Here is a 26,232-nt window from a genome sequence, read left to right as displayed (position 1 = left end):
GCAACGATAGAAAATTAAAACAGACAAAGCATTACATCTGTTTAGCAATTCATCCGACCCGATCCGAATCCTTCACAAATTATAATCGGCGTAGTAGTTTCACAAATTGTTTAGTTACGCATTTGACCAATGAATGAGTACTTAATATAATTATATAGTAGTCGTTCACCTTTTTGTTTTGTAGATGCTTTTTTGACATTCCGTGAGACTTCAAATCTCCATAGTAACTCCTTAAAGTTGTACCACAAAACTTACATTTCGCTACTTGACCCGCAGTACTTTCAACATTTCGCCACTAAATAGGGGACTTAAACCACCAGTATTAGTGGAAAATCCACTAAGTTGGCAACACTGCATACAAATCTTAGTATACGCGCTCTCATGTGAGTCCGTAAAAAAATTCACGAAAACTCGCACTAAGCACTCTGTTGTCAGAATATGTTGTCAGTCAATTGTCAAAAATGTCACTACTGTTTATTTAGTCGATTCTTACAACTGCTAAACTAGTCGATTACTAGAGATTTTTTTGCATTTATATTGCAAAAAGTGATAGGTACAACCAGAAATTATTGCATAATATTTCATCCTGCTCATCGTTAATCGTCGTCTTACTAGTAGTCATAGAGACCACGAAATTGATTTTACTAGGAATAAACAAAAAATACGTATAGTATACCAATACTTGATGTTTTTAATTTCTAATTTTGGGTATGTTTTTTTTTATTTTTTATTTCGATTTCAATCCATTTCAACCAAACATTTCAACTCTAAATTAACACGATAATCGACTAAGAGTCAACTCTAAAATGATTCAGTGCTATCTGTGACAATTGACAACATTCGACCTCACCTGTCAAAATTAACATTCGCGAGGATTCTTTTGTAGTGCTTTCAGTGTTTTGGTTTTACGTTTATTACATCAAAAATAATGGAAATTACATACATGATTAAACACAAAGTGAATTAAGTTTAGTGACAAACATGAAGTGCTTATTTGTGATATTATTCTTGTTTGGCTCGCAGAGCCTAGGTTCTTTAGTGGACAGTAGTAGTGGAAAGGTGAGATTAGCACCGATTGCGCCGCATTTATTATTGATAGGTCTATGAATTAAGTGAATACAAGGTTGTTGTTTATGTGCTGAACGGGGTTTTGTTTATTGTTGTAGGAAAGTACGGAATTGTCGCGGGCATTTGATGACCGGCCTCTGTTGTTTGCCACGTTAGGAGGCGGCATGGTCGCTGTCGAGCCTCTGGCTGGCAATATTATATGGAAACTGAAAGATGGTAAGCAATTTATATAAAATAGCTAGACCAGTAACTTGAGAATTTAAATGATACATTGAGAACACAAGTTCACTGTTTATTATGTTGATAGTTTGCTAGTTCAAACTTCAATTACATTTATTGACTCATAACATGTTTTAATGTCTTTAATCGCCTGTACTGGTATCAGTTCTTTTTATTTCAAGTAATATAGTTTTACTAGGTTTTATTAATGCATCTACTTACAATTCATTACATCTATGTTTATAATTTAAGTGCATTCTCATGCACATTTAATGTTATCACTACTGATTGCATCAGAATATTGTAGAATAGGTATAATATTGTAAACAAACATGTAGGTCCTATACTGATGTGTTTTCTTAATTGAGTAAAAACATTTCTCTTAATAGGGTGAGATTTTTTTTTGATATCTTATAAGATTTCTGAACCCGTTGTATGCCAGAGTGTTGATATACTCAAGACACAATTGATTTTCAGTTGTTTTATAATTAGAGGCAGACAAGCAGTTAAAGACATATCTTTAATTTGTGAATTAAAGGTATCTTTCATTAATTTATGTAGATATGAAGACTACCACAGAAATACACATGCCTGTATAGTTATGGTTTCTGCTTATCTAATAAATATCTGAAAATGTTATATCATAATACATTGTAATCTACCAATCACTGTCCTCATTAGTATTTTCCAAGACCTAAACAAAAAGATTAAGATAAACAAAAAAGTATTAATACTTCTGAACTTTTTCTTCTAGAAAGAATCAGAAATTGACTAAGATTAGCCCCACTGTGTATTTTTTTATGTTAAGATATTGAATTTATACATTGTCAAAGAGAAATGTATAGAAAAGTGAATTGAAGTATTTACACATTAATTGTTATCACTATTGATCTTATCACTCACTGAGTGATAATGGGTTTTCCCATATACAAAATTATTACTGAACCATTTTTTATAATAGCTGATATGTATTCTCAGTCCTCCACTGAAATTAGTAAACAAACTTTATAATTGAATATTGAATAAGGAAATCTTTTCCGCCTACTAAGATCTTTTTATTTTATTTTCGAAGCTAATTAGATAGGACTCAACATTTTTTGTGCAAAAAAAATAAAAAAAAGATTGGTGTAGTAACCAGCCAACCAACCCACTGACATATATTAAAACAATATTTTAATTTTGTTAAATATGTACACAGTGGTATGAAAGAAAATAAAACGCACCTGTTTTACTATTGGTGGTACATATTTAATCTTCATATGAGGCACATAAAGTTGAATTACTATAACCGTGAAAGGTATTGGCTGGTTACAATGTAGTAGATTAAAAAGTTCCAATAAGTATTAATAGGTCATAGATAAGAAGTTTTATCACCTTGCAGGCCAGACATTCTGTTGATAGAATATGCTATCAGAAAGTATATATTTTTTAATATTTACAAATTATTATCTCTTTTATGCATAAGTACTATATTAGATTACATGGACACATGTGGAAGAATCTAGAGTATATAGTCGTGGAGTGTTGTGTTGGTTCACTTGTGAAGTTCACAGCAGTTAATTGCTAGTTTTTTTTTACTTGGCATTACAGTAATATTCCATAACTTTTATTCTCGAGAGTGTTTTTCCAACATCTACAAGGTGATCTATCACTATAATTTTATTTGTTGTTCAATTATTTAGCTTCCAGAGTTAGGCTTGTTGAAAAGGGATACTTAGGGTTCTTCTGTAACAAGTAAATGATAATCTTAGATTTATTGCAAAGTACTATGATGTAAAGTAACGGCATGTGATACGTGTTCGGTACATAATACACACAACACAAATGCGTGACAGATTCGCCACGCCGCATCACATGACTCTAAACCATATATTTTATGATGATTTGGTTTGTTGCTAACTGGCAAGTTTATTTATTGTCCATAGAACCGGTAGTAAAAGTCCCGAACCAGCAGGCAGACCTGATGCCTCAGTTCCTGCCGGACCCTCGACACGGGTTCCTCTACATGTATGGACCACGAGGTGACCAGCAAATGCTGAAGAAGTTACCCTTTACGATACCGGAGTTGGTCGCGAACGCGCCATGTCGGTCGACGGATGGTATTCTGTATACGGGGAAGAAGAGTGATACGTGGTTCATGCTTGACCCTTTAACAGGGTCTAGGGAACATGTTTCAGGTATGTCTTATGGGTTTAAGTTGTATTTTAATAATTAATATTGTCTTGATTTCATACTAGAGTACTACCAGTATACTTATGCCCGTTGGGCGTGCTCAGGTCAGGACTAAAAACAGCTAGTCTGAAATCGCCCTTATTCTTTCGTGCTTGGTCTAAAGCTGGTTTACTCTATTTTTGGAATACATCTTCCCACCATACCAGTATAATTTCCCGCCCCCAAAATGGATGTCTAAATATGGGCCGTTTGATATTTGGCGTTGCAACCTTTAAACGAATACTCGATCTAATTTTAAAACTTGAGGCGATATTTTGGGCTTAGTCCATATAAATAATTTAAAAAACACAGCTATTCTACAGTTAACAGATAAGTTCGGTATAATATTGTTGCAGCCTTATCGACGTACGGTAATTACCGTGCGGGTACAGGCATATGGTCCACATGTTCATTCATGACGTTAGTTTTTGTCATTTCAAAGATAAACTGCAGCAATTTGATATGGGATCGGAAATCATTAAATTGGTGGGCGTGATTTAAAAGTAATTCGTTTATTGGTAATTTTGTCCACATTTATTTCGCTTCAAAATACGGTGATGGCTAGATTTAGATGACAAAAAAATCACGTTGGCCAACTGTAAAAGTATTATGAACTATTTACTTGTACATCAGTCTTGGGGTGCGTCCACATCTGGCGAATGCGCCGCGAATGCGCAGCACGCGAGCAGATCGCGAGCTGTCCGCGAGCTGCGCGCGTGCAGTCACTGCAATAGTTCGGTGCGCCTCTTTAGCGCAACTCACGCAAGGCTCGTATAGAGCGCGCGAGCGGCGCGCGATCTGCGCGCAATCAGTTCTCGCCCTTACAGTTCCGTATATTGGCTCAGTACTATCGAAGATGGCAGACGTCGCGCGCCGCCTGCGCGCCGCTCGCGTGCGGCGCTTAGGTCGCGCGCGTGCGGCGCAGAAGCGGCGCACGAACAAAAATGCACGCGCGCAGCTCGCGGACAGCTCGCGATCGGCTCGCGTGCTGCGCATTCGCGGCGCATTCGCCAGATGTGGACGCACCCTTGGATGATTACTTTCTAAACATGTAGATCAATTTTTTTTACCTACAGATAGTTGACAATTTACCTACTTACTTTTTAGTGAATTTGGTATTCAAGTGTCCGTCTGGCTAAATTATTACTATTCAGTACCAATTTCATAGTTGAGCCACATTCAGGTTTGAAATATTTGTTTCATAACGCGATGGTTCAGCTAAGCATAAGCTTCGATATCGTTGACTGCGCTGTAAAATAATATCTACAGCAGCCATTTATTTTAAATTAGACCAGTCTTTATTTAGATTACATTATAGATATTTTTGAAACAAATATAAGGACATTACTTTATGTACGGCACACCCTTTACATTTTGTGCTACTTAAATATTATGTAGGTAGTTGTTTGTCGCATTAGGAAAAATTACATGAACGTTTTAACGCATGTAAGTTTTACGTCTATTAATGACTATTACGCAAGAATAAGTTGGTAAAGTTAGGTAGAATTTATTTTTGTTATTGTTTATGCGTTGCTAGTTGCGTATGCAAGTAGCTGTTTGTTTGCTTGTATTGATAAGCGAAACATATAATATGCTTCGTGTTAGATATAACAGGTTTATTTCGTAAACGATTATAACGCAGTTTCCCTATACATCTTTAGAAGATTCCCATTTCACCTGAAATAACTACGGCTAACCTTGAAATAAGTAAAACTAACCAACCACAACACAACAAGGCTTGGCGATTTGATTACAATTCGCCGCATAGCGCCGCCCGAAGTTGTTGTTATGTTAGCCAAAGTTTACAAGCTCACATTTCTCGCAGGCTTCGACAAATCGAAGATTTTCAAGAACTCCGACGACAATACTTGTTCACCGGACAAGAAGAGAGGAATCTACGTAGCGAGAACTGAGTATAATATACTGATGCATGATTCTAAGAATCAGAATCACAAGTGGAATGTGACGTTCTTTGATTATACGTCGCTGGCTATGGGGAAAGAGATGCTGAATGATTATGGTGAGATGTTCTTTTGTTTAATATATTCTTGAGTGCACCTTCCTAAATTTTAAGTACTAGCTGGTTCCGTCAGCGACTTAACACGTTACTGAGAGTAGGTATTACTTGTGCTACCTAACATGAATTGCTCCCAAATTGGCTCAGTAGTTCCCGATATTACCACATGCAAGCCCTTCAGCTTTATAATTTTAGTAAAGATTCATGTCCTTGCCAGATAAGTCCTATCAGTAATCTGACCTAGGTATAGCTAATTTAAAATAGCACATAACACTTCACGCCTGGATTAGACAGCCTCAGGCTTAACCCGGTTGCTGGTGTCCTATCAGTTTCTGAACTCAAAATCGCGAATTCATTTTTTTTTCTCCTTACGCAGGCATTATCCACTTCACATCCACTTCAAACGGTCGTGTGATGTCTTTCGACCGCAAAACCGGTGACTTGGTGTGGTCCCACAATTTTGAGACACCAGTCGTGGCTGCATACTTGCTGGATAGGGATGGTCTTATAACTGTGCCTTTCAACTCCATTGGTGATGATACACTGGACCATATCATGGAGGATGCGACTACACTGAGCAATGGACAGGGCATCAAGAATTCCAATATTGAGTTGTAGTAAGTACCTACATTATTATTTGAATTAAGAATGATTATAATCTATTTTGGCCTACGTTTCACGTCAGGTTACAGTTACGTTCCGCTAGAAACTATAGCTATATTTTACCAAAATTAACAACATTTTATCAGAATTTTCAGGATGTTTAGGTTGTTTGATTTCCTTCTCGGAAATCGTTTTAAAAAGCTTAAAATAATAATTTGCCTGTTCTAGATAAATCTATGTCATTAAATTAATTTCGTTATTACAATTAGTTACAGCTACGCTGTTAATTAGATTTTAACAAAAAATATCTTATCGCTAGTCGGCCTGATAATTGATCTAGTCCTCAGGGATTTAAATGTTATCTTAACTGTGGGCGTTTCCTTGATAATTAGCGAGCATTTGGTTACTTTTCATAGTGCATTTTCTGTTTAACTTAGTGTTTCCTTTATCAAGTAGGTTTTTTTATTCTTATTTTTATGTAGAGGCTTTTATCAAAGATGTGGAAGGCCCATCGTTATATTAATTGGCTACTTAAAAAGTTTTCATTTGTAAACTATATAGTTATTCGTGGGGGGATGAAAATTAAATATCACAACTTATCATATACATAGGTATTTACTCGAATATTGTAGCAACATTGCGTGCCTCAACACCGCACTTGAACAACATTCAACGCAATAGTATTAAATAGCACAAATGTATGTTTGTTACATGCATGACATCCTTAATCGATTTGATAAAATTCGATTGAAGTTATAGATAAAAAATTACGTTCTACCAGTCACTTAAAGACCCATATTAGTCATGTTATCAATTGGAAAAATACCCATAGTTTTATCACATTACTTAAAAAAAAACAAAGGGATCATTCAACTGTCGCCCAAATCCCCGGTATCCCATCCATATTATATGTACTTGTCAATCTTGATTCTTTAAGATGTAACTATTTCACCCTACAAAATTCTCATTAAAACATAGACATATTTATGATGTACTTAGTAATTTAAACTGAAGCATTAATATTTTAAACTGAAATAAATGTTGTGACATGTTCCTGTTTAGAGTAAAACACGTAACAAATTAACATATTAATATTGTAACTATATGGATGATACCATATTAATATTATTATGTATTATGACGTTAACGTTAACCTCAAGCTGAGTGCACTCGAGTATATTTCAGTTTTGCTCAGATAATGCGTTAACTGAAGGCCTCCTGATTACAATACTCAAGATTACAAAACAAATATACCTACTCGGTGCATTTTGGCATAACACCTGCCTGTTCGTCTCCCATACGACTTTTGTCTCTATTCCCAAGCAGTAAGACACAAAATCGTTTGAACATTTATTTCAATAAAAGTGATCAAATTGAAACTTATTTATTTTCACGGTGTGTTGGCTATTTATGCGTGTTTAAATGCATTTGAAATACAAGTTTCAGTAATTATTTTTTAGATTAAATTTTGTGAAATTTCAAATTATTTTAAATTAATATATGTGTTACTAAAACTTCGCCAAAAAAATTATGTAGGTGGTGAAAATCTTGCCCTCAAGTCCCGAGTTTTCTGATAAGACCCGTTCAATTTCGAACATGAATATAAAATAATAAGACACCAAATGCATTATCAAAATAATTTCTTTGCAGCCCCACATTATACGTCGGCGAACACAACCACGGTCTGTATGCGTTATCATCGCTTGTAGACAAAAACACGATCACGATATCGACCGGGCACGCGCAGCCGTTACTTCTAGAAGGCCCCACAGAGACCGAGGACAAATCGGACACGCCCCAATACGAACCCTTCAAGAACGTACACTACAAACTCAAAGATTTAAACCTCCATGTATCAGCGCCTTATCTTCTACTAGGACATTACAAAGTCCCCGAACTAACCACGACATGGATGCCTCAACTGCCTAACACAAACTTCTTAAACGTACACAACTCACAGAACAGTGCTATCAAACTTATAAATGGACAGGTGCACTCTGAAGGCGAAAATGATGTCGAAAACGAAACAAATCTGAAGTCGAATTCGAATTCAAACCCGAATTCGATATCAGTGTCAGTTCAGACAGAAGAACTATTCGAGGGCTATGACTTTAGACCAGACTTGTGGTACAAGCGAGCGTACTTATGGTTCCATCAGCAAGAGAATCAAGTATTAAAAGTGGCGCTAATTATCCTCGTGGGGTTGGTGATCAGCATGTTCTGGTATCTTCGTTATCAGGTAATTTGATTTTTTTAGCATCGTAGTAATAAAGTAGTGTTATCGCCACGCGGCCGGCCCGTCGCTGCCAACACGCCAGTTCCAACGTGATTAATATTTACGTACTGCATTTATTTTCCTTATCATGCATTGCTGTTGTTAGGATTGACATTGGCAATTTCGTGACGTCCGTCGTAACCGGCTACTTATAATGGAATTTTTGAATGCATGTTACGTAATGTTGATATATAACTGCATTGTCTCGAAATTATGTGAATTGGTGAATCGAATTCTTAAAAGATTGCCTTGCGCGTCGCTAGGTCATAAAAGTATAACAATTATGATACATTTTATGTCGATGATATTATGTTCAATGGTGAAAATGCAAATTTTCTTAGTGAGTTTGTTCAGGTGGGAGGCATCTTTAATTAGAACGCGAGACGCCATTCTTGCTTATTATATTGATGATAATACTATAGTACTTCTGGAAAGATTCAAGGTTAAGGTTTAAAAATTTCTTTATCTTCCGGTTTTTGATTGAAGTAATTTTATTTTTAATTGTTTATCAACAAAACAAAATTAGCAATTCGCTACGGTTAACTTACGTAATATCAATTGAGTTTATTAATTAAAAACACTAGGAAGAACATAAAGCTTTTATTGCAACTTTGTAACTCCTTATCAAGGCAGGCATTCGATTATGTCATAAGGTTAACTATCATGATAAATACGACAGGAGAAATGACGCGTTCTAACGACCTTTGCTATTGAAAAGATCAGACGGTGCGCGATTCTTTATTGTTTTTTTATGCATCAGTAGGTCAGTATTTTAGACCGGTATTTTAGGTAGCTCTATCATCTACCGATCTATTTTAGCTAAATATATAAATACCTAAATAGCATGATGTGAATCAGACTAGGTTACAAAAATGATTCGATCTATCTGCGTTTGGCAGGAGTAGTGATTAATCCTCACAAGAAGGGCTGATGACGATGTACATATTTGTATGATATTATAAGATCTTGTATGATAAAAGTTAATATCACATCTTTTGTTCTACGTGGCCAAGCTGACTTTCATTACCCATATATTAAAAAAAAAACACAATACTATAAGTTTCAATGCTATTAAGTTTAAAAAGATAGAACCATATTTTAAGTTACCTATGTAAACTTAGAATTTTGCCTTCATCTGTATTTATTTTACCAATTTTCAGGCACGAGAATTCCAGCAACTATCCCAAGGCGGTTCTAGAACCTCGAATGCTTCTACATCATCTAACGGCGAGGTGACTGGTCAGCTCGTCGAGGTCGGCGGTGGTGAAGTACGCATTGGAAGGATTACGTTCAATACTGATCAGGTGCTGGGAAAGGGCTGTGAAGGCACTTTCGTTTATAGGTAAGCGTGAGTTGTTTTCAACTATTTTCATCATCATCCTCTGAGCCTTTTTGCCAACTATGTTGTGGTCGGCTTCCAGTCTGACCTCATGCAACTGAGTACCAGTGATTTACAATAAGCGACTGCCCTATCTGACCTCCTCAACACAGTTACCCGGGCAATCCAATACCCCTTGGTTAGACTGGTGTCAGACTTACTGGCTTCTGACTACCCGTAAAGACTGCCAAGGATGTCCCATCCAAAACTTTTTATCATTTTAATATCGATATATTTTTGTACTAATATTTTTAATCAAGATTTGGTTTTACTTACTATAATTGTTATCGATTAAAACAGAGAAATTCAATTAAAATGAGTAATTGGCAACAAGTTTTCATAATAATATACAAACAGAGTAAATTAAGTGTGCGTTGACAAAAGTTTAATAACTTCCTCTGTAAATTAATTAAACATCAATGAATTTACAGAGGAATCATTTTACACTTTAAACTGGTCCAAAAGTGTGTAATTAATCTTTGCAGTATTTATTTGATTCGTGTTTACTTGATTGTTGGATCTTATTAAAAACTAGCTTCTGTCAGCGGTTTCACCCGCATCCCGTAGGAACCACGGCCTATAGCCTTCCTCGATAAATGGGCTATCTAACACTGAAAGAATTTTTCAGATCGGTCCAGTAGTTCTTGAGATTAGCGCGTTCAAACAAACAAACAAACTCTTCAGCTTTATAATATTAGTATAGATTATTGTTGGATCTTATTAAAAACAAATATGTACGTAGTTAAGTAACTACGATACATGAATGATTTCAGAATATCCAAATTTTAATCACCATTAAAAATTGAACGAGACTAGGTAAAATGTACCTAGTTTTATTAATAAATAATGAATTATATCTATATGTACATATTCACATGACCGAAAAATAAACCTATTTTTATATACAACTCCTTAAAAACAAATATAAAATGGCATCAAAAAACTCATCGCTGCCCACTGGGAGTGTACCTAAGAGGATGGCAGCATTGCCACTTTGGATTGCGATGCTTAATTTTTGACCAAAACCAGCCTTTGGGTTACTTGAAGTATCAGCAAGTCGCTTTGCCAGATCTTTAAAAAGCAGATGAGCACTTGGACCCCACGGCCCGAGGGTTTCTACCCCAAGCGGCTCAAAGGTATAGTTACCCACTAGGGTACTGTATTGCAAATTTTGATTTATTTTCAGAGGCACATTCGACAAACGCGCGGTAGCAGTAAAGCGGTTACTACCGGAATGCTTTACGTTCGCCGACCGCGAGGTGGCGCTGTTGCGCGAGTCGGACGCGCATGCGCATGTCGTACGATACTATTGTACCGAGAGAGATAAACAATTTAGGTACGTATTGTGTAGGGAATAAGGTTCATTCGGTGTTTGATTGATATTGAACTATATAAAAGCAAAGATTCGGCATCTGTATACCTACCTGTTTGAGCAGTACCGATTCTTTAATTTATTTGATACTGTTTATCTTTTTCCATAATTTTGGCCATTTTCGGAATCAATTACTTATATTTGTCTAGGTAAAAAGTATTGTTGTAGAAAGATTTATATTTCTGTGACATTGGATGCATGCAATACAACTTAACCGACGAGCTTAGATTTCTCATTTATGGTGTGGTTATTTACCTATTTTTAGACTTCAACCCTCTTATTATAAAACGCGGTATCAAATAAGTATCGGCTTTTGTACTACCTTTAATCCACCTTTAAGTACGACCTTGAAAAAACGTTATTACAAAACGCAGTTTATCGCAAGTCCTATTACTATCTGTAGTACAAAAGATAAACCATCGAGCCCCCTAGTTTAACTGCAGTACTTAGTCGACAAATGTCAAATTCCGACATTATTTACTTTTGAGGTTATTTGTTTTGTGATGAAAAAAAACGAAAGTGGATATAAATATGTGTGATTTGGAATACTTGGATGTGTTAGAATACTATTGAGAGTGTCCGGGGACCCAACAGAGTGCGTCATCGACAAAATCTCTTCAAATTACCTGACGACAATTTTCGATATAAATATCGATTTACGTTTTTCGAAATAATAGTCAATTGAATGCATGATGATAATCCATGATGATCCAGGATGATCCTATGCTGCTCAACTGGGCTCGCCATAAAGTAAGTAACCTTTACAGTGCAAGTAGGTTGCCAAAAAATCCTAATTAATTGTATACGAGTCGAAGTTTTTATTATGGATGTTTCTTTGTGTTCCACGCATAAACTACCACACGGATTTTGATGAAACTTCGAAAATATATCAGATTATCATACAGTCTACTGTTTATTTACAGATTCAAGAATATTTTGGCGTTTTTCACGCCGTATCTCTGCCAATAATATGCAATGTTTGTAAAAGGCTGGAAGCTTGCTAAAATGTACAAAAATGCCAAGGTGAGAAAGGGAACAAGATTGTGTGATGAAGAACAGTGTCCAACATGTATCAGTGCGTTTGACTGTATAAATAGACATCGGAATAAAATATATTTTTTTACTTTTTTGTTGTTTCATTTTCTTTTGGTAATTTAATGCACACGATATTCTGTGTGTAAGTTATTGTGCACTTAATTTTGAAGAGGTTCTAATTAGATGCACGTCTTATTTAATCATTTAAATCGGGATGAAAATAATCCAAGTTATTTCTAACCTAAAAATAAAACTTATCTCGGGTACGCGCGCTGACGTTCCGTTATACGCGCAAACTCAATAGTTGTTTAAAAGAGAATAATTGGATCATATATATCGTTAAAAGATACTAGAAATATAAAATTACCTTTAAATAATAAAAAGTAATATTTTCAACTGCAGAGATATTTTTTTTATTGTCATAGTTATATATTTTTCATCACTACTTGCGGCAGTTTTTATAATAAGAGGGCAAAAGTTTATCTTTGAGTTTGCTCTAGAGGAATCACCGACCTCATCTCGTTTTTAAAATGACGTGTAAAAGTGATAATTTCAAGCAAATTTACAAAACATACACGATTTATCAAGTGTTATATCAACATTTTCTTCGTTTGCAGGTACATAGCTCTAGAATTATGTTCAGCGACGTTGCAGGACTACGTAGAGAAGAAGCTGAACTTCGAGTGTGCGATTGACGCCGTAGAAGTGTTGAGACAGTCAACGTTAGGACTCTCTCACTTACATTCAATGGATATTGGTAAGGAATATCAGTTTTGAATTTTTGATGGTATTTGATATGGTCGGAGCGCATTCATTTTGGAATTTAATTTTAATTATCATCAGCTCTTTTCTACTAAACTTGAACATAGGTAGTCAAAAAGTCTGAAGGCAGTCTTATCGAGAGGTATCGGGTTGTGCGGATAACTGACTGGAGGAGGTCAGATATCCATGTAAAACAGTGGTACTCACTACTTAGCTTTATGCTGTTAGGATCGGATGCCGACACCCCAAAATAGTTTGCTTTAACGTTGCTTATAAACGCCATGTTTCAAACATTACACAGATTTTTCTCGCATATGTTCGTCTTACGTACATTTATATTAAATACATATTTATTTACATTAATAAAAAAATAATTAATGTTTTATTTATATCTTCAGTCCACAGAGACATAAAGCCCCACAACGTGCTACTATCAATGCCGACCGGCTCTGGCGAAGTCCGCGCCATGATATCCGACTTCGGTCTGTCGAAGAAGCTGAACCTCGGGCGCATGAGCTTCTCGCGCCGCTCCGGCATCACCGGCACTGACGGCTGGATCGCGCCAGAGATGATTAATGGAGAGAGAACGGTATGTAGTCATAATATAGTCGTCTTAATGTAAGTGAAAAACGTCCAATGCTGGACAAATGCTTTCACGAGGAAGTTGTCGGTTGTCTTTTTCAGCAGGGTGTACCACAAGCAGGTGAGGTTGACAATTGGACCAGGACAAAGTTGGTTACAGATACGTCTGGACTTTCAGCTTCGGTTTCACCCACATTCCGAGAGAACCTCTTTCGGCAAATAGGTATAAAGTAGAAGGGTCCTTTCGCCTTTCCGTCTAAAATTAGTTTCGACTCTTTGTTCTTTCATTTAAATTGGGATAGTCATAATATCAGACTTCGGTCTGTCGAAGAACCTGAACCTAGGCCGCATGAGCTTCTCGCGCCATCACCGGCACTGACGGATGGATCGCGCCAGAGATGATTAATGGAGAGAGAACGGTATGTTGTAGTACCAAAGACGTTTTCATAGCTGAAAGAGGTCCAATGCTAGACAAATGCTGTCACCAGGCAGGGGTCAGCTACTTTCTTCAGTAGGGTGTACCACAAGCAGAAACGTCCAATGCTAGACAGGAGAAGTCAGAGACAGGAGAAAACAGAAGACAGAGAAGTCCAATGCTAGAGAGGAAGAATGCAGGTGAGGTTGGCAGTTGGGCCAAGACGATATCGGTTTGAAATAATTGTCTGGACTTTCAGTCCGCGGTTTCATCCACGTCCCGAGAGAACCATTTTCGGCAACCGGGTATAAAATAGCCTATATGCTTTCGCCTTTCCGCCTAAAATTAGTTAAGACTGAAGGGTCACGCGACGGTAGTTTTGACATCGACGTTGTCGATACATTGTACGGATGAGCACAGATAAACCATGAGATGGTGAGATTTTTCTTTAAAGTTAACTTGTTAAAAGCTCGATCGAATTGAAGTTTCAATATTTTGCAGAAATCTCAATACCTACTTAAACCTTTTCTCCATACTTTGGTATATTTATTTTTATATCGCACTTGTTCCAGACGACATCAGTGGACATATTCTCACTAGGCTGCGTGTTCTACTACGTGCTGTCGAAGGGACAGCATCCGTTCGGCGACATGTTGCGGAGACAGGGCAATATACTCACTGGAGATTATAATCTGGATCATCTTGAGTAAGTGTCCAACTGTTTTCTTTTTATAAGATGATTTATCTTTGTGTGAAAGGTGTAGGGTTGCTTAAAAATTATGTGTGTCAGTGCAATATATGAACAGAAAAAAGATGAATACCCAAAATAAGCGGTTCCAAAAGGAAAAGGTTTTTGTAGATATACTTTTTTTGAAACCTATTGACCTATTTGTTCTCTTTATTTTTCTTTACTTAAAACGATCTGTAATATACTTAATCCTATTTATTTTGCCCACAGTAAAGTGTTACCAGAAGAAGAAGTGGTGCTAACAAAGATAGTGATTCGCGCGATGATCTCCGCGCGGCCTAACGCTCGGCCGCCTTGCGAGACCGTGCTCAAGTACCCCATGTTCTGGGGCAAGCAGAGCATACTCAACTTCCTGCAGGTATCGTGTATTTTTGAAATGTTACCAAATAAAAAATCAACTGAAGTCTTTTACACTTTTGATTTTGAAGCGTAAAAAAAAAATAGGAATGTAACCGCGAGGTATGCATGTTAACGACATTCCTAATAATTTGTAACTTCCAGCATTTTGTAATATTAAATTTACTGGACCATTCTTGGGAATAAAAAAGTTAGGATGTACAGTGAACTACATTAGGATAAAAACAATGCTAAAGCTCGCTTCGAAATTCTCTGCTGTCTAGATTATTTTGCAATCGTGGCCGTGATTAAGATTGTGTTAATCGACTTCTGTTACTGACCGTATTGTATATTTATCTCGTCATGTGTCTAAAAAAGTCAATTTTCTATTTATTCTCCCCACAGGACGTAAGCGACCAAGTCGAGAGCGGCGGCGGAGGTTCAGAAGCTGCCTTAGAGCGTGGAACCCGTAGAGTGCTGCGCGGCGACTGGCGAGCTCGCGTGTGTGCAGCGGTGGCTAGCGACCTGCGCGCGAGACGGACGTACCGGGGCGACCGCGCCGCGCATCTGCTTAGAGCTATACGGAATAAGGTATGAAAACTTCATAAACATTGTTTCCTCTCTCAGTGTTAATAGGGCTTTCACAAAAGTGGATTTTTCTCGCGCGTAGCAAAACCGAGCGTAGGTATACGTGCGATACATTCCGAGCAACATATATCTGTCGCTCATATTTAAATGTCTTCTTTTGCACCGGTAGTTGTCAATTGTTTGCTGTCGCGCGTATTCCAACTGAGAAAAAACCGAGAGGAAAATCAGCTAATGTGAAAATGCTGTAAAACATATCTAAATATTCTCAATTTTTGTGACTAAATTCGACAATTCTAAGCCTGTACAATCTTTCAACAGAAACATCACTACAGAGAATTAGAAACGGACGTTCGAGAAAGCTTAGGCAAGTTACCTGACGGCTTCGTAACATACTGGTTAAGAAGATTCCCATTACTCTTACCACACGTCTGGCTTCAAATGCAAGCTTACAGACACGAGGACATCTTACAAGGTTACTACCCTCACTCATTCACCTTCAGTAGAGATGACGTCACAGAACTCGACGAAGAAGGAGAAATAGACGACGAAATACCACTCGAAATGTGCGACCCCGAAAAGAACGGGCTTTTCGTCAAAAGTAGGGTCTACTTCGACGAAAATCAAGACCAGTTAAGGCATAGAAAGGAAGGTTCGCCGAGAAAACGGAACGATTGGAGGAGCGATGCGCAAGAGAGAACGAGACAGGATGACGTCAGATTACGAGATAGGCACCATTACAAGAAGAAGGAGAAGAAACGAGAAGAAATACCAGTGTGGACATTGCCCCCACAGTGAAGTGTAGTTTTAAGCAAAAAGGTTTGTACTTGACATGAAGTCATAGAGAATCAGGTAAGATAGTTGTAGCCCTGTCTATTTATATCGAACTCTATACAGTCGATTAACGATAGCGGTTGCGTAGTTAGGATCGATATTGAAAATTGATAGGAACTAGGCGAATGAGTGATTTTGTTTTATGTCATAAAGTGACCGAGTGAATGTAAAATGTGACGAATGTATCACGTTGTTTTATCTAGAAAAATAACCTGTTAGTTCCCAGCTGTGGAAATGTTAAAAGTATTAATTTAAATATTAATGTTTTCTTTTTATATAATTTTATGTTAAGGATAGTTTATTATCTATTTTATAGGCCTACTTTGTTATCTGTAAATCACAGAAATTCAGTCTTGATCGTTACTCTTTTAAAGTAAATGTTGTTTTTCTGGTCAGGTTGTAATGATAAGGGACTAATTTAAATGCACAAAATTTGCGTTTTTTATTATAATTATTTATTAAAATAAAATTAATATATTTCAATTGAAGTAACATAGAAAATGTAGGACTTATTACAAAACGAATTGATAGTACTTTATAAGATCTCTAACGTTTTAGTTATGCGACCTTGTCTAATAGGTTTATAGTAAATATATATTAGGACGAATACCTACTATCATAGACATAGAGTATGGGACCAAATGCAAGACTAGCAAAACCGTACTTTTGAATTGCATTTCTCTAACATACAGATTATACTTTGAAGTCAATATACTAGTGTTATAATCTGCAATAGTTTAAAATGACGTAATGGAGATGTAGACATTTTTATAGTAAAGCTAGAAAACTGTTTTATTACTAAGTATTCATCAACAAGATTATGTAATTTAAACCTATTTTTTGGGTAGTTCATTTAATATGGATTTAGAAATCGGAAATTCATTATTCGTTTATGTACTTTCATTCGTATCGCCGCGAGCCGATTGCAAAAGGACCCGTTATGAAATTATTCACGACAAAATCAGAGAACCAAATGGAGATTACATTAGTGTATACTTCATTAAATGAGAACATTTAAAAGCATCACATTTACATGCTTCTATTGGTCATTTGAATAGCATAGATGTTTTCACATGTAATGTTGTTATATAAATATAAAAAGAAATGGATAAATGCGACGGGCCAATATGGGAATTAATATGATCGATGAATGTACTTTTTTCATAGGAAAATATAATTTCTATAGTTTTACAAGTTAAGGATGTACGCGAGTATGAATGCGACATACTATTTATTTATATTGAACAAAAAATTTGACACATGCTGCAATTTTTTTATTAATTTGTCAGATTATCACAAAATAGAATAATAATATTCAAATTCAGGAAAACGACATTCGTTTCTGGTGCTATGATTGTTATGTAAATATCGAGTGTAAATGTCAATATAGAGTGCAAATACTTAGCTAGAGCTAGACGTAAAAACACAAAAGAGTTAGGAACTTTTTGATACCGTGATTGATTCATTATGCGGACTTCTACAAATGTACGAGGCGTGTGTTATCGCGTTCAATCGTAATTTTATACCGGCTTGTTTGACATTCAGTGTAATTATGCTTCGCCACGGCCGATTGAGTTTTGTAAATAATACTGATTTACTGCTGTGGACGAAGGCTGCGGCTATTTATGTCACGTATAGTGCTTTCTACAGTTGCTGGTGAATGAGTATCGAGAGCAACAATGACTCATATGCAGTACCTACTACTCCTAATTAATTGATAGACCCGGATTACCGTGCTGCGGGATTACCGATGCCCTGGTACACAAAGGGCTCAAGTACGGTGGGTTTCACTTACGCAGCTCGGGGAGAGGTCATTTGATGATTTTTGCGATATGAGATACTCTAATACTGACTCATGCTACGTTCTAGTGTTTGAAGTCAGTCAGTTCAGTTTAAACTAGGTGATATCCTGCTTTGTCATTAAACGGTTCCATTATCTTTCATTAATAAGCGCATCTTAGAACACGGTTTAACTGTTACCTAATATGAAACTAATAATTTATGAGTTGTTCTAAGCAAATATGCATGTGGTAGAACCAGTTTAGCTAATATCAAGGCCTGTGTCTACCACGAGTTTTTTTCGTTAGTAAATGTTATAAGGCGATTAGGAGATTTCTATTCGTGACTAATTTCCGCATACAATATTCTTTCAAATTGGGCGATCAGAAATATGTGTTCTCAACAGACTCCCACGTATTTCTTATTAGAAGTTTAGTTACAAATTGTTATGCAAGTTGTCAAGTAAAGGTCAATAAACTTCTGTAAACTTGTTTACCTTGAATCAGACACATGTTCAAAGATGATATGGGGTACGATTAAGGTGCGTGCTTCTAACGTCTAGATTGAAATATAATAGCATGTACCTAAAACTGCTTTGTTCGCTTCTTACAGTAGGTATATTACAGTAATAGTTTATTGAGGACAATTAGTCCTGAACATAAGGATATAAATAATAACGACGCAAAATGAATCACTCACGAAATGTATAAATAATGTTCCTGTACCCTTATTCGCTAACTTTCGGATTTTCAGCTGTCAACTGGCCTCAGTTGTCAACCGAACTTTGATGTCAACTGACAATTCCAAAACATCGGTATTTAGTATCGCATGAAGTGGACATCAGTGGATATCTTTTCACGGTGCTTAACGTAAAAACTATGGTGACTAGCAGGGGTACTCTTGACAACTCTAGTTTTTATCGACTATTATACTGCTAAGGTGGAAATACCTTATTAGCATTACATTACTACGTTTGAGAGAACGCTTTATTTTCAACGTGTTATACATTTAAAAACAATCTGTCTCGGTAAAATTCAGTATTTGCTTTCTATTGTGTGTGAACTTGGTGTCTAAAGTTCCGTGTGGTTGAACAATATTTTAACTGAGAACATTGTGAGTATTGTAGTTATTGTGAATTAAACAACTTAAATTCCTGTTTTGCATGCAAAGCAATAATTGATACACCATTTTATTATTATTTAGGTTTAAAATGCCAGGACGCAGGAAAGTGTCACTGAGGCAAATGGAGCTGCTTCTAGAGTTTGCGCATTCCCATCGCGACATAGCGTTGGGCCGCTTTCCGCCAGGTCCTCAGGGAGTGCGGGACACTCGAGAAGCATGGCGGTCGATTTCGGTGGCACTTAACTGTGTCGGCAGCGGAGCCACTAAAACGCCGGACCAATGGCGCCGAGTACGTTTACTTCTTTATTTAAAAAACAGCACTTTAGCATGTTTGTATGGTGGCACGACTATATCTCATAATATTCACTTGCTTTTAATTTTGGATACTTACTTTGCATCTGTAAAACTTAATAGTAACTCATTGATAACTTTTTTTTATTTTGCTTTTTCTAAGTTTTTGTCACTGAATGAATGTAACATTGTTTGCATGTGTAACTAACCAGTAACTGTTTTTTTTGTCAAGTATTGGATAGAGTTCAAAGCAAAAACAAAAGGAAAAGCTGCAGACATGCGGAGGAGCACATCTGCGACTGGTGGAGGCCCTAACAGGCTGGTCCCTCTTAACTATATAGAGGAAAAGGTGCTGGCTTTGTTAGGCCCTGTTGTGGTTGAGGGATTGCCTGGTGTGCGCTTGCCCATTGATGTTAGTTTAATTTCATATAAATATAATTTAAGTTTTATTGTCATCCGCTTCATTGAAACTACTACTTTATTTGTCAGGATGTTATGTGGTTTCTTTACGCATATTGAAAAGAAAATTATTTCTTCAGATATTGTCACTTGGTGACCCACCAACTTCCCAGCCATCGATGTCTGGAGCTGTGGCTGTACACACCTCACAGCCTCCGGTGCCTCCTAAGCCCTCAACCTCTACTTATGATGAGCAGATAATGGAGGTTGAATGGCTTGACGACAGCCTTCTAGAGGGGACACAGCCTGTGGAGCAGATGCCTGCTGCAGAGGCTGTGGAGCAGATGCCTGCTGCAGAGGCTGTGGAGCAGACGCCTGCTGCAGAGGCTGTGGAGCAGACGCCTGCTGCAGAGGCTGCGGAGCAGACGCCTGCTGCAGAGGCTGTGGAGCAGATGCCTGCTGCAGGGGCTGTGGAGCCCACACTATCCAGTGAGGCTGCTATTAGTAAGTACTTCTTAATTAATAAATAAAAAACAGCTTTTTATTTTATTTTTACTAGGCCTAGCGATAAGCAAGTAGTAATTAGGTAGTAGTAATTGTATTGTAAGGTGTATTATCCTGTAGTTAAATCATTGTAATTATATATATTTTTCTAGGGAATTCTGAGAGAGATGGTCCACAATGTTCAACCCCGAGCCAGCGTCAACGACCACGACGAGCGAATGGTTAATAATTTTATTTCAATAACAAAAATTTTGATAATTTTACTACTACTATACTACTATTATATCGGGTGTGTCGTTCACAATCACATTAAATCATATCGCATATACTTTATGATATTCTATGGCGAATTGTAAAAAAAATAACCTAATCCATTCAGTGGTTTAACCACAGGAGTCATTTTTCGTTTTTATAATTTACAACATCATGTGTAAAGCAGAGATAAATTTAGGAGTATCGTATGTTTTGATCAGTTGACAGCTGTCAGGTTTCAAGGGAGAATTTCAATTGTTTGTAATGATTGTTTTATATGGTGTTCTAAGTTTTGCACATTTTTATTCCATTTACTTTGTTTGAAAAAATCATTTTTTTAGTTTTACGTATTTTTCTTTTTTCTTTGTGTTAATCGACATATATTAACCAGTATATTAACGCATTTCATTTAATGTGATTATGAACGACACACCCGATATATGCATGTAAGCCAAAAAGAAAAATAGTCACAAATATTATTTTTTCAGTTCGCAGAGAGGAGTCAATACCTCGTTGGGCCTATGACCTGGAATTGAGGAGAATAGAGGTGGAGACCCGACTCACAGAAGCAGTGGAGGGGATGCTTGGGGTTTTAAGAGACATTCGGGACGACTACCGCCGGCAAACAAACCGGGAATGATTACCTACTGCGTTGGTCTAGTTGTCGTTCCGAATGTTGCAAACAATGTATCCTCCGCGGCCCCCCCCTCTATCTTTTGGGTCCAATGTTTAAAAACGTCAGCGGTTTTACCCATGCCCATAGGACCCCTTGTAAGTGGATGTCTACACCCTACGTTGTGATTGTTAATTAGTTTTTATATTAAAAAAGATTTTAATTAGAATAATTATTATTAAGTGAAATTTTAAATAATGTTGTACCTTTTATTCTAAGAATAAATAGCGTTTATAAGACTTAACTAGTTTTATTTTAGGTACTTACCCTATTCATTTTACTAGGAGCTACTGCCTATCTTACCTGATCAACTCAGTTAAAACAAAACTCCTTGGTAAGACTGGTTATTGGTAATTCAAACTCAAACTAAAATTATATTTTATTTATTTAAAATAGGCGCATAAAAGTTCACAAGTAGAAAAGCTCTTGCGAAATGTCAAGCTAGTTGCACGGTTCCAAGGAGTGGGTCTCATGGAGAAGAACCGGCAAGAAACTCCATAGACACTCTTTTAAAAAAAATCAATTTTTTACAATAATTTTCATATAGTGCTAGTTATCCCTGAGAAAGTTATACAATGCAAGTGAAGCTAATGTATTGAATGAATAAATTATATAAAACTATTTTAATGCAACTATGTTAAGAGGAAATTAAATTATATAATTCAAATAATGTTACTTGGTAAGCCAAGTTTTGAAATAGGTACCGCATCCTGCGGCTCGTTCAGCTCGCCTTGGTGGGGAAGTGCTGGGAATCTTGCACCTCGCATGCCCGTGGTCGCCGGGGAAGCCACATGTGAAGAAAGAAAAAAAAATGAGTTATTTTAACGACAGTCATCCCAATCAAATAAAATGGTTTTAAGTAAATATTTAAACTTTAGTTCTTACACATAGTGTTGCCGAATGTCCCGATTTTCAGGGTTTTGGGTCTGGGTCTGGGGGCGCCTCGCGATTTGTACCTGAAAAAAATAAAAATATATATAAATTTAGGTAATCGATATAAAACTATACTTGCACTAATAGCGTAGAAAGCATTGATTAAACATTTAAAATTACACTATTTATCTTATATAGTTTTGAAAAATTTAATAAATAATTTTAAAGTATTACTCACTAAATAGATAAATATTCTTAAACCATTAATAATGCCAGGAAGAGTTTATAAATTAGTCCTGGTATTCCATAATCTTTGGACTAGAATATCTCTGGTCCTTGAATTATCTAGATTTGCTGCAGCTCTAATCTGTTGGGAGATTTGGCTCTGTTCCAAATAGTCAGACTCTTCACTCTCAGGCTCCGGCAGAGGAACATTGTGTATGTTTGCTATATTGTGTAGTACAACACATGCATTCACAATTTTAGCCACAGTCACTGGGTCATAGTGAAGAACCCTATGTGCTAATAAACAGCGCCAACGATTCTTTAATACACCTATGCAACGCTCAACGGTATTGCGAACTTTGCAATGCAGTGTGGTGTAATGTTCCTCTGGTGAACCGACAGCAGCCTCTAATATAGGTGTCATCATCCAAGGGCGTTGTGCATATCCAGAATCACCTGAAATTTCAGTAATATAAGTAAAATACCTGTTTTATTTGAAAATACTTGACAAATACAATCCAATATTTATATACCTAATAGCCAACAATGCTCCCCAGATCTTTCCAATCCTTCTAGGTGAGATTTAATGCAGCATTGGTTCCACACAAATGAATCATGTGATGCACCTCCATAGGATGCATCAACATGCAGTATTTGCAAATTCGCATCACAAATCTGCAATAGATAGGTATAACATACTGTACAGTCAGCCATCAGCGCAAGTGCCAAAACCAAACAACTTGACATGGATCTTTTATCATTGATCTTTTTTTGTAAATAATTGTCGTACAAATTCTGGTCTACGCTGCCCTATGCGTCGAATGGTAGATACCTACAATAAAGCATTTATTGATATTGACATTTTTGTATGCTCTAAGTCCAAATTTAAGAATGATGTAATGAAACTGTTATTGGAAGTTGAATTAAATTGAATTTATTTATTTTATACCTACATATTACTCTTTGATTATAATATTATTATCATTATATTGAATTGAATATGTACGATTATGATCTTGATGTTTAATATGACTTGATTTTGTGCTGTATTGTTTTAATGTTAAATTGGATTTTGTATAATTTTATTGTTTATTATTGTGATTATGATGGTGATTTGATTTTGTTTCGTTTTGCAGTACCTATTTTAATTAATTATTTATTTGTAATGTTTTAATACCATTGCTATGTATAGTATTTATTGAATTAATAATGCTCATTTGGTGGCACTCATTACCTAATATTTTTGTTAAAATGAGGATAATGCAGTGGGCCACAATATTGTTATCACTCACCCTTATTGTTAATTTATTAGTATGTATTGTATATTGTGGTTGTTAATTGTCCCTAAATAAATAAAATAAAAATCTTTTATACATATATGTTAAAAAGTATTGATTGATTATACAGTAAGAAAAAAAATTGTGATAGAACATTAAAAAATGTGTTTAATACTCACCAGCAAAACATTTAATGAATGATAATGTTTTCTATTAAAAAAAGCTTCTTCATGGTCAGTGGGCCTTATTATAGCAACATGGGTTCCATCAATGCACCCAATAACTCCTGGGAATCCAAATTTTTCCATAAACCTGAAAAATACATTATTTCATGTTTATTACATATAAGGTAGAAAACAATTACATATATGATTAAAATAATATATAGCTAACATACACTCTCATGGTGGATTCCCGTTCTTGTTGAGTGGAAGGAAACTTTATGTACTTGAGTAGCACGTCCCGTACATTGAGAGCATCGGTTACCTCATGTAGGCACCTACTAAATGTAGGTTGAGACATGTTGCAAATGAATGAGGAGCTTCGTTGGTATGATCCATTTGCATAAAAGTTTAGGACTGCCAATATCTACACATAACAAAATTTGATGTTAGGTACAAAGTTTATCATCATAATTATTAATATTACTCCATCATCATTTCAGTGTTTAAGAATAACATTATTAATTTACGTAATACTAGCTTCCACTCGCGGCTTTCTACATACTTACCAAATTTCAACCAAATCTGTCCAACCGTTTTTGCGTGATTGAGTAACAAACATACATCCATACTTACATTCTCACAAACTTTCATATTTATAAGTAGGATTGGTATTTATTCAACTTTTTAGGTTATAAATTCATACTTTTAGCTCAATTGCAACAGCAGTGTTTCGTTGAGCACGTTGCAGAAATGGACGTAACTCTGCCAAAACTTGCTGAAACCCTGATTTGTTGACACGGAAATTTGCCATGAATTCCTTCTCCGGTAAATCCAGAGAATTGTTGCAATCCCGCAGTCGACGTTTCGGACAAACTTCGTTTTCTCTCTTCGTCCGCAAATGCCAGCAAAAATGCACGCGACATTCTGTAACACAAAAAAGATAAAACAAATTAAAATAATACAATTAAAAATAACACTATTAAAAAAGGAACGACTCAGGGTTTATATTTCTATCGTATTCGCAAAATTAGAGAAATCTTATATGTCTGATGCAACAATAGAGTATAGACATCCCAGTGATGATTACCAAAATCGGGCATAAAACACTGCTATTTGTAGTGTATTTAAAAAAATGTCAGTGGCTGTCAATTTGATGTCCACTCATTGCCCGCTGGGCTTACGAAATCGCAATTTAACGTTCATCGATACAGAAACAGCTGTCAAAATGATCTACGGTGGACATCAGACGCTGTCGGTGCTCATGACGTCATCGCAGTTGGTAACTGGCGTTAGCAAATAAGAAAATAGCGGTTTGACAGTTTACCGATGTATACTTTACCAAATGATGATAACTGCGAGCTGTCAGTGGAGTTAGCGAATAAGGCCCCTGGATTCTGGACAAACTTCGTTTTCTCTCTTCGTCCGCAAATGCCAGCAAAAATGCACGCGACATTCTGTAACACAAAAAAGATAAAACAAATTAAAATAATACAATTAAAAATAACACTATTAAAAAAGGAACGACTCAGGGTTTATATTTCTATCGTATTCGCAAAATTAGAGAAATCTTATATGTCTGATGCAACAATAGAGTATAGACATCCCAGTGATGATTACCAAAATCGGGCATAAAACACTGCTATTTGTAGTGTATTTAAAAAAATGTCAGTGGCTGTCAATTTGATGTCCACTCATTGCCCGCTGGGCTTACGAAATCGCAATTTAACGTTCATCGATACAGAAACAGCTGTCAAAATGATCTACGGTGGACATCAGACGCTGTCGGTGCTCATGACGTCATCGCAGTTGGTAACTGGCGTTAGCAAATAAGAAAATAGCGGTTTGACAGTTTACCGATGTATACTTTACCAAATGATGATAACTGCGAGCTGTCAGTGGAGTTAGCGAATAAGGCCCCTGGAAATTGTAAATATAATGTTAGGTACTTAACATTAATGATGTAAGTAACGAATGTACTAATTAGCGTTGATCGCAACAAATGATTGTAAGTTATTAATTAAGCGAAACTAATTACCTAAATATAAATTGAGATTGGAATTTTATACGTAGATGATACAAAGAATTTTACCAAGTGATATTTTAAAGTTTTTTTTTTTTTAAATATATTATTCTAAATTGATCCAGTTTGTATTGATCATTGAATTTTCGTATGCTCAAATTAATCATATATTTATTTATTTATATGCAAATAAAGATGTACTAAATACATGTA

At 36.2% G+C, this 26,232-nt stretch overlaps 3 protein-coding genes across 8 annotated transcripts; 2 read left to right on the top strand and 1 right to left on the bottom strand.

Moving 5' to 3' along the window:
• The first annotated feature begins 676 nt into the window (after positions 1-676).
• On the top strand, positions 677-26,232 carry LOC124633403 (serine/threonine-protein kinase/endoribonuclease IRE1). 2 transcript variants are annotated; one of them, XM_047168600.1, is made up of 15 exons: positions 677-708; positions 1,167-1,284; positions 3,213-3,464; positions 5,324-5,518; positions 5,892-6,132; positions 7,769-8,357; positions 9,554-9,735; positions 10,958-11,107; positions 12,796-12,935; positions 13,339-13,529; positions 14,510-14,643; positions 14,896-15,043; positions 15,427-15,612; positions 15,928-18,937; positions 25,916-26,232. In XM_047168600.1, the coding sequence occupies exons 2-14, from the start codon at positions 1,233-1,235 to the stop codon at positions 16,402-16,404; spliced, it is 2,937 nt and encodes a 978-aa protein (XP_047024556.1). In that variant the 5' UTR covers positions 677-708; positions 1,167-1,232; the 3' UTR covers positions 16,405-18,937; positions 25,916-26,232. The 2 variants fall into 2 exon arrangements, with proteins under 2 accessions (XP_047024556.1, XP_047024555.1); XM_047168599.1 differs by lacking the exon at positions 677-708 and adding an exon at positions 867-1,059.
• On the top strand, positions 18,939-21,699 carry LOC124633406. 5 transcript variants are annotated; one of them, XM_047168605.1, is made up of 6 exons: positions 18,939-19,332; positions 19,423-19,630; positions 19,865-20,044; positions 20,172-20,535; positions 20,688-20,756; positions 21,276-21,699. In XM_047168605.1, exons 2-6 carry the CDS (start codon positions 19,430-19,432, stop codon positions 21,425-21,427), a joined length of 966 nt encoding a protein of 321 aa, XP_047024561.1. In that variant the 5' UTR covers positions 18,939-19,332; positions 19,423-19,429; the 3' UTR covers positions 21,428-21,699. The 5 variants fall into 5 exon arrangements, with proteins under 5 accessions (XP_047024561.1, XP_047024564.1, XP_047024562.1 ...); XM_047168608.1 differs by lacking the exon at positions 19,865-20,044; XM_047168606.1 differs by having other exon boundaries at positions 18,939-19,630; positions 19,865-19,981.
• On the bottom strand, positions 21,828-25,025 carry LOC124633405 (putative nuclease HARBI1). The gene is made up of 6 exons (XM_047168603.1): positions 24,703-25,025; positions 24,233-24,423; positions 24,015-24,147; positions 23,092-23,233; positions 22,572-23,014; positions 21,828-22,416 (listed from the first exon to the last, which is right to left on the bottom strand). Exons 1-5 carry the CDS (start codon positions 24,808-24,810, stop codon positions 22,617-22,619), a joined length of 972 nt encoding a protein of 323 aa, XP_047024559.1. The 5' UTR covers positions 24,811-25,025; the 3' UTR covers positions 21,828-22,416; positions 22,572-22,616.

The sequence above is a fragment of the Helicoverpa zea genome, chromosome 9 (assembly GCF_022581195.2).
Source record: "Helicoverpa zea isolate HzStark_Cry1AcR chromosome 9, ilHelZeax1.1, whole genome shotgun sequence".
Classification (NCBI taxonomy): domain Eukaryota; kingdom Metazoa; phylum Arthropoda; class Insecta; order Lepidoptera; family Noctuidae; genus Helicoverpa; species Helicoverpa zea.
Note: the sequence above shows the minus strand (reverse complement) of the source record. Positions and strands in the feature narration are given on the sequence as shown.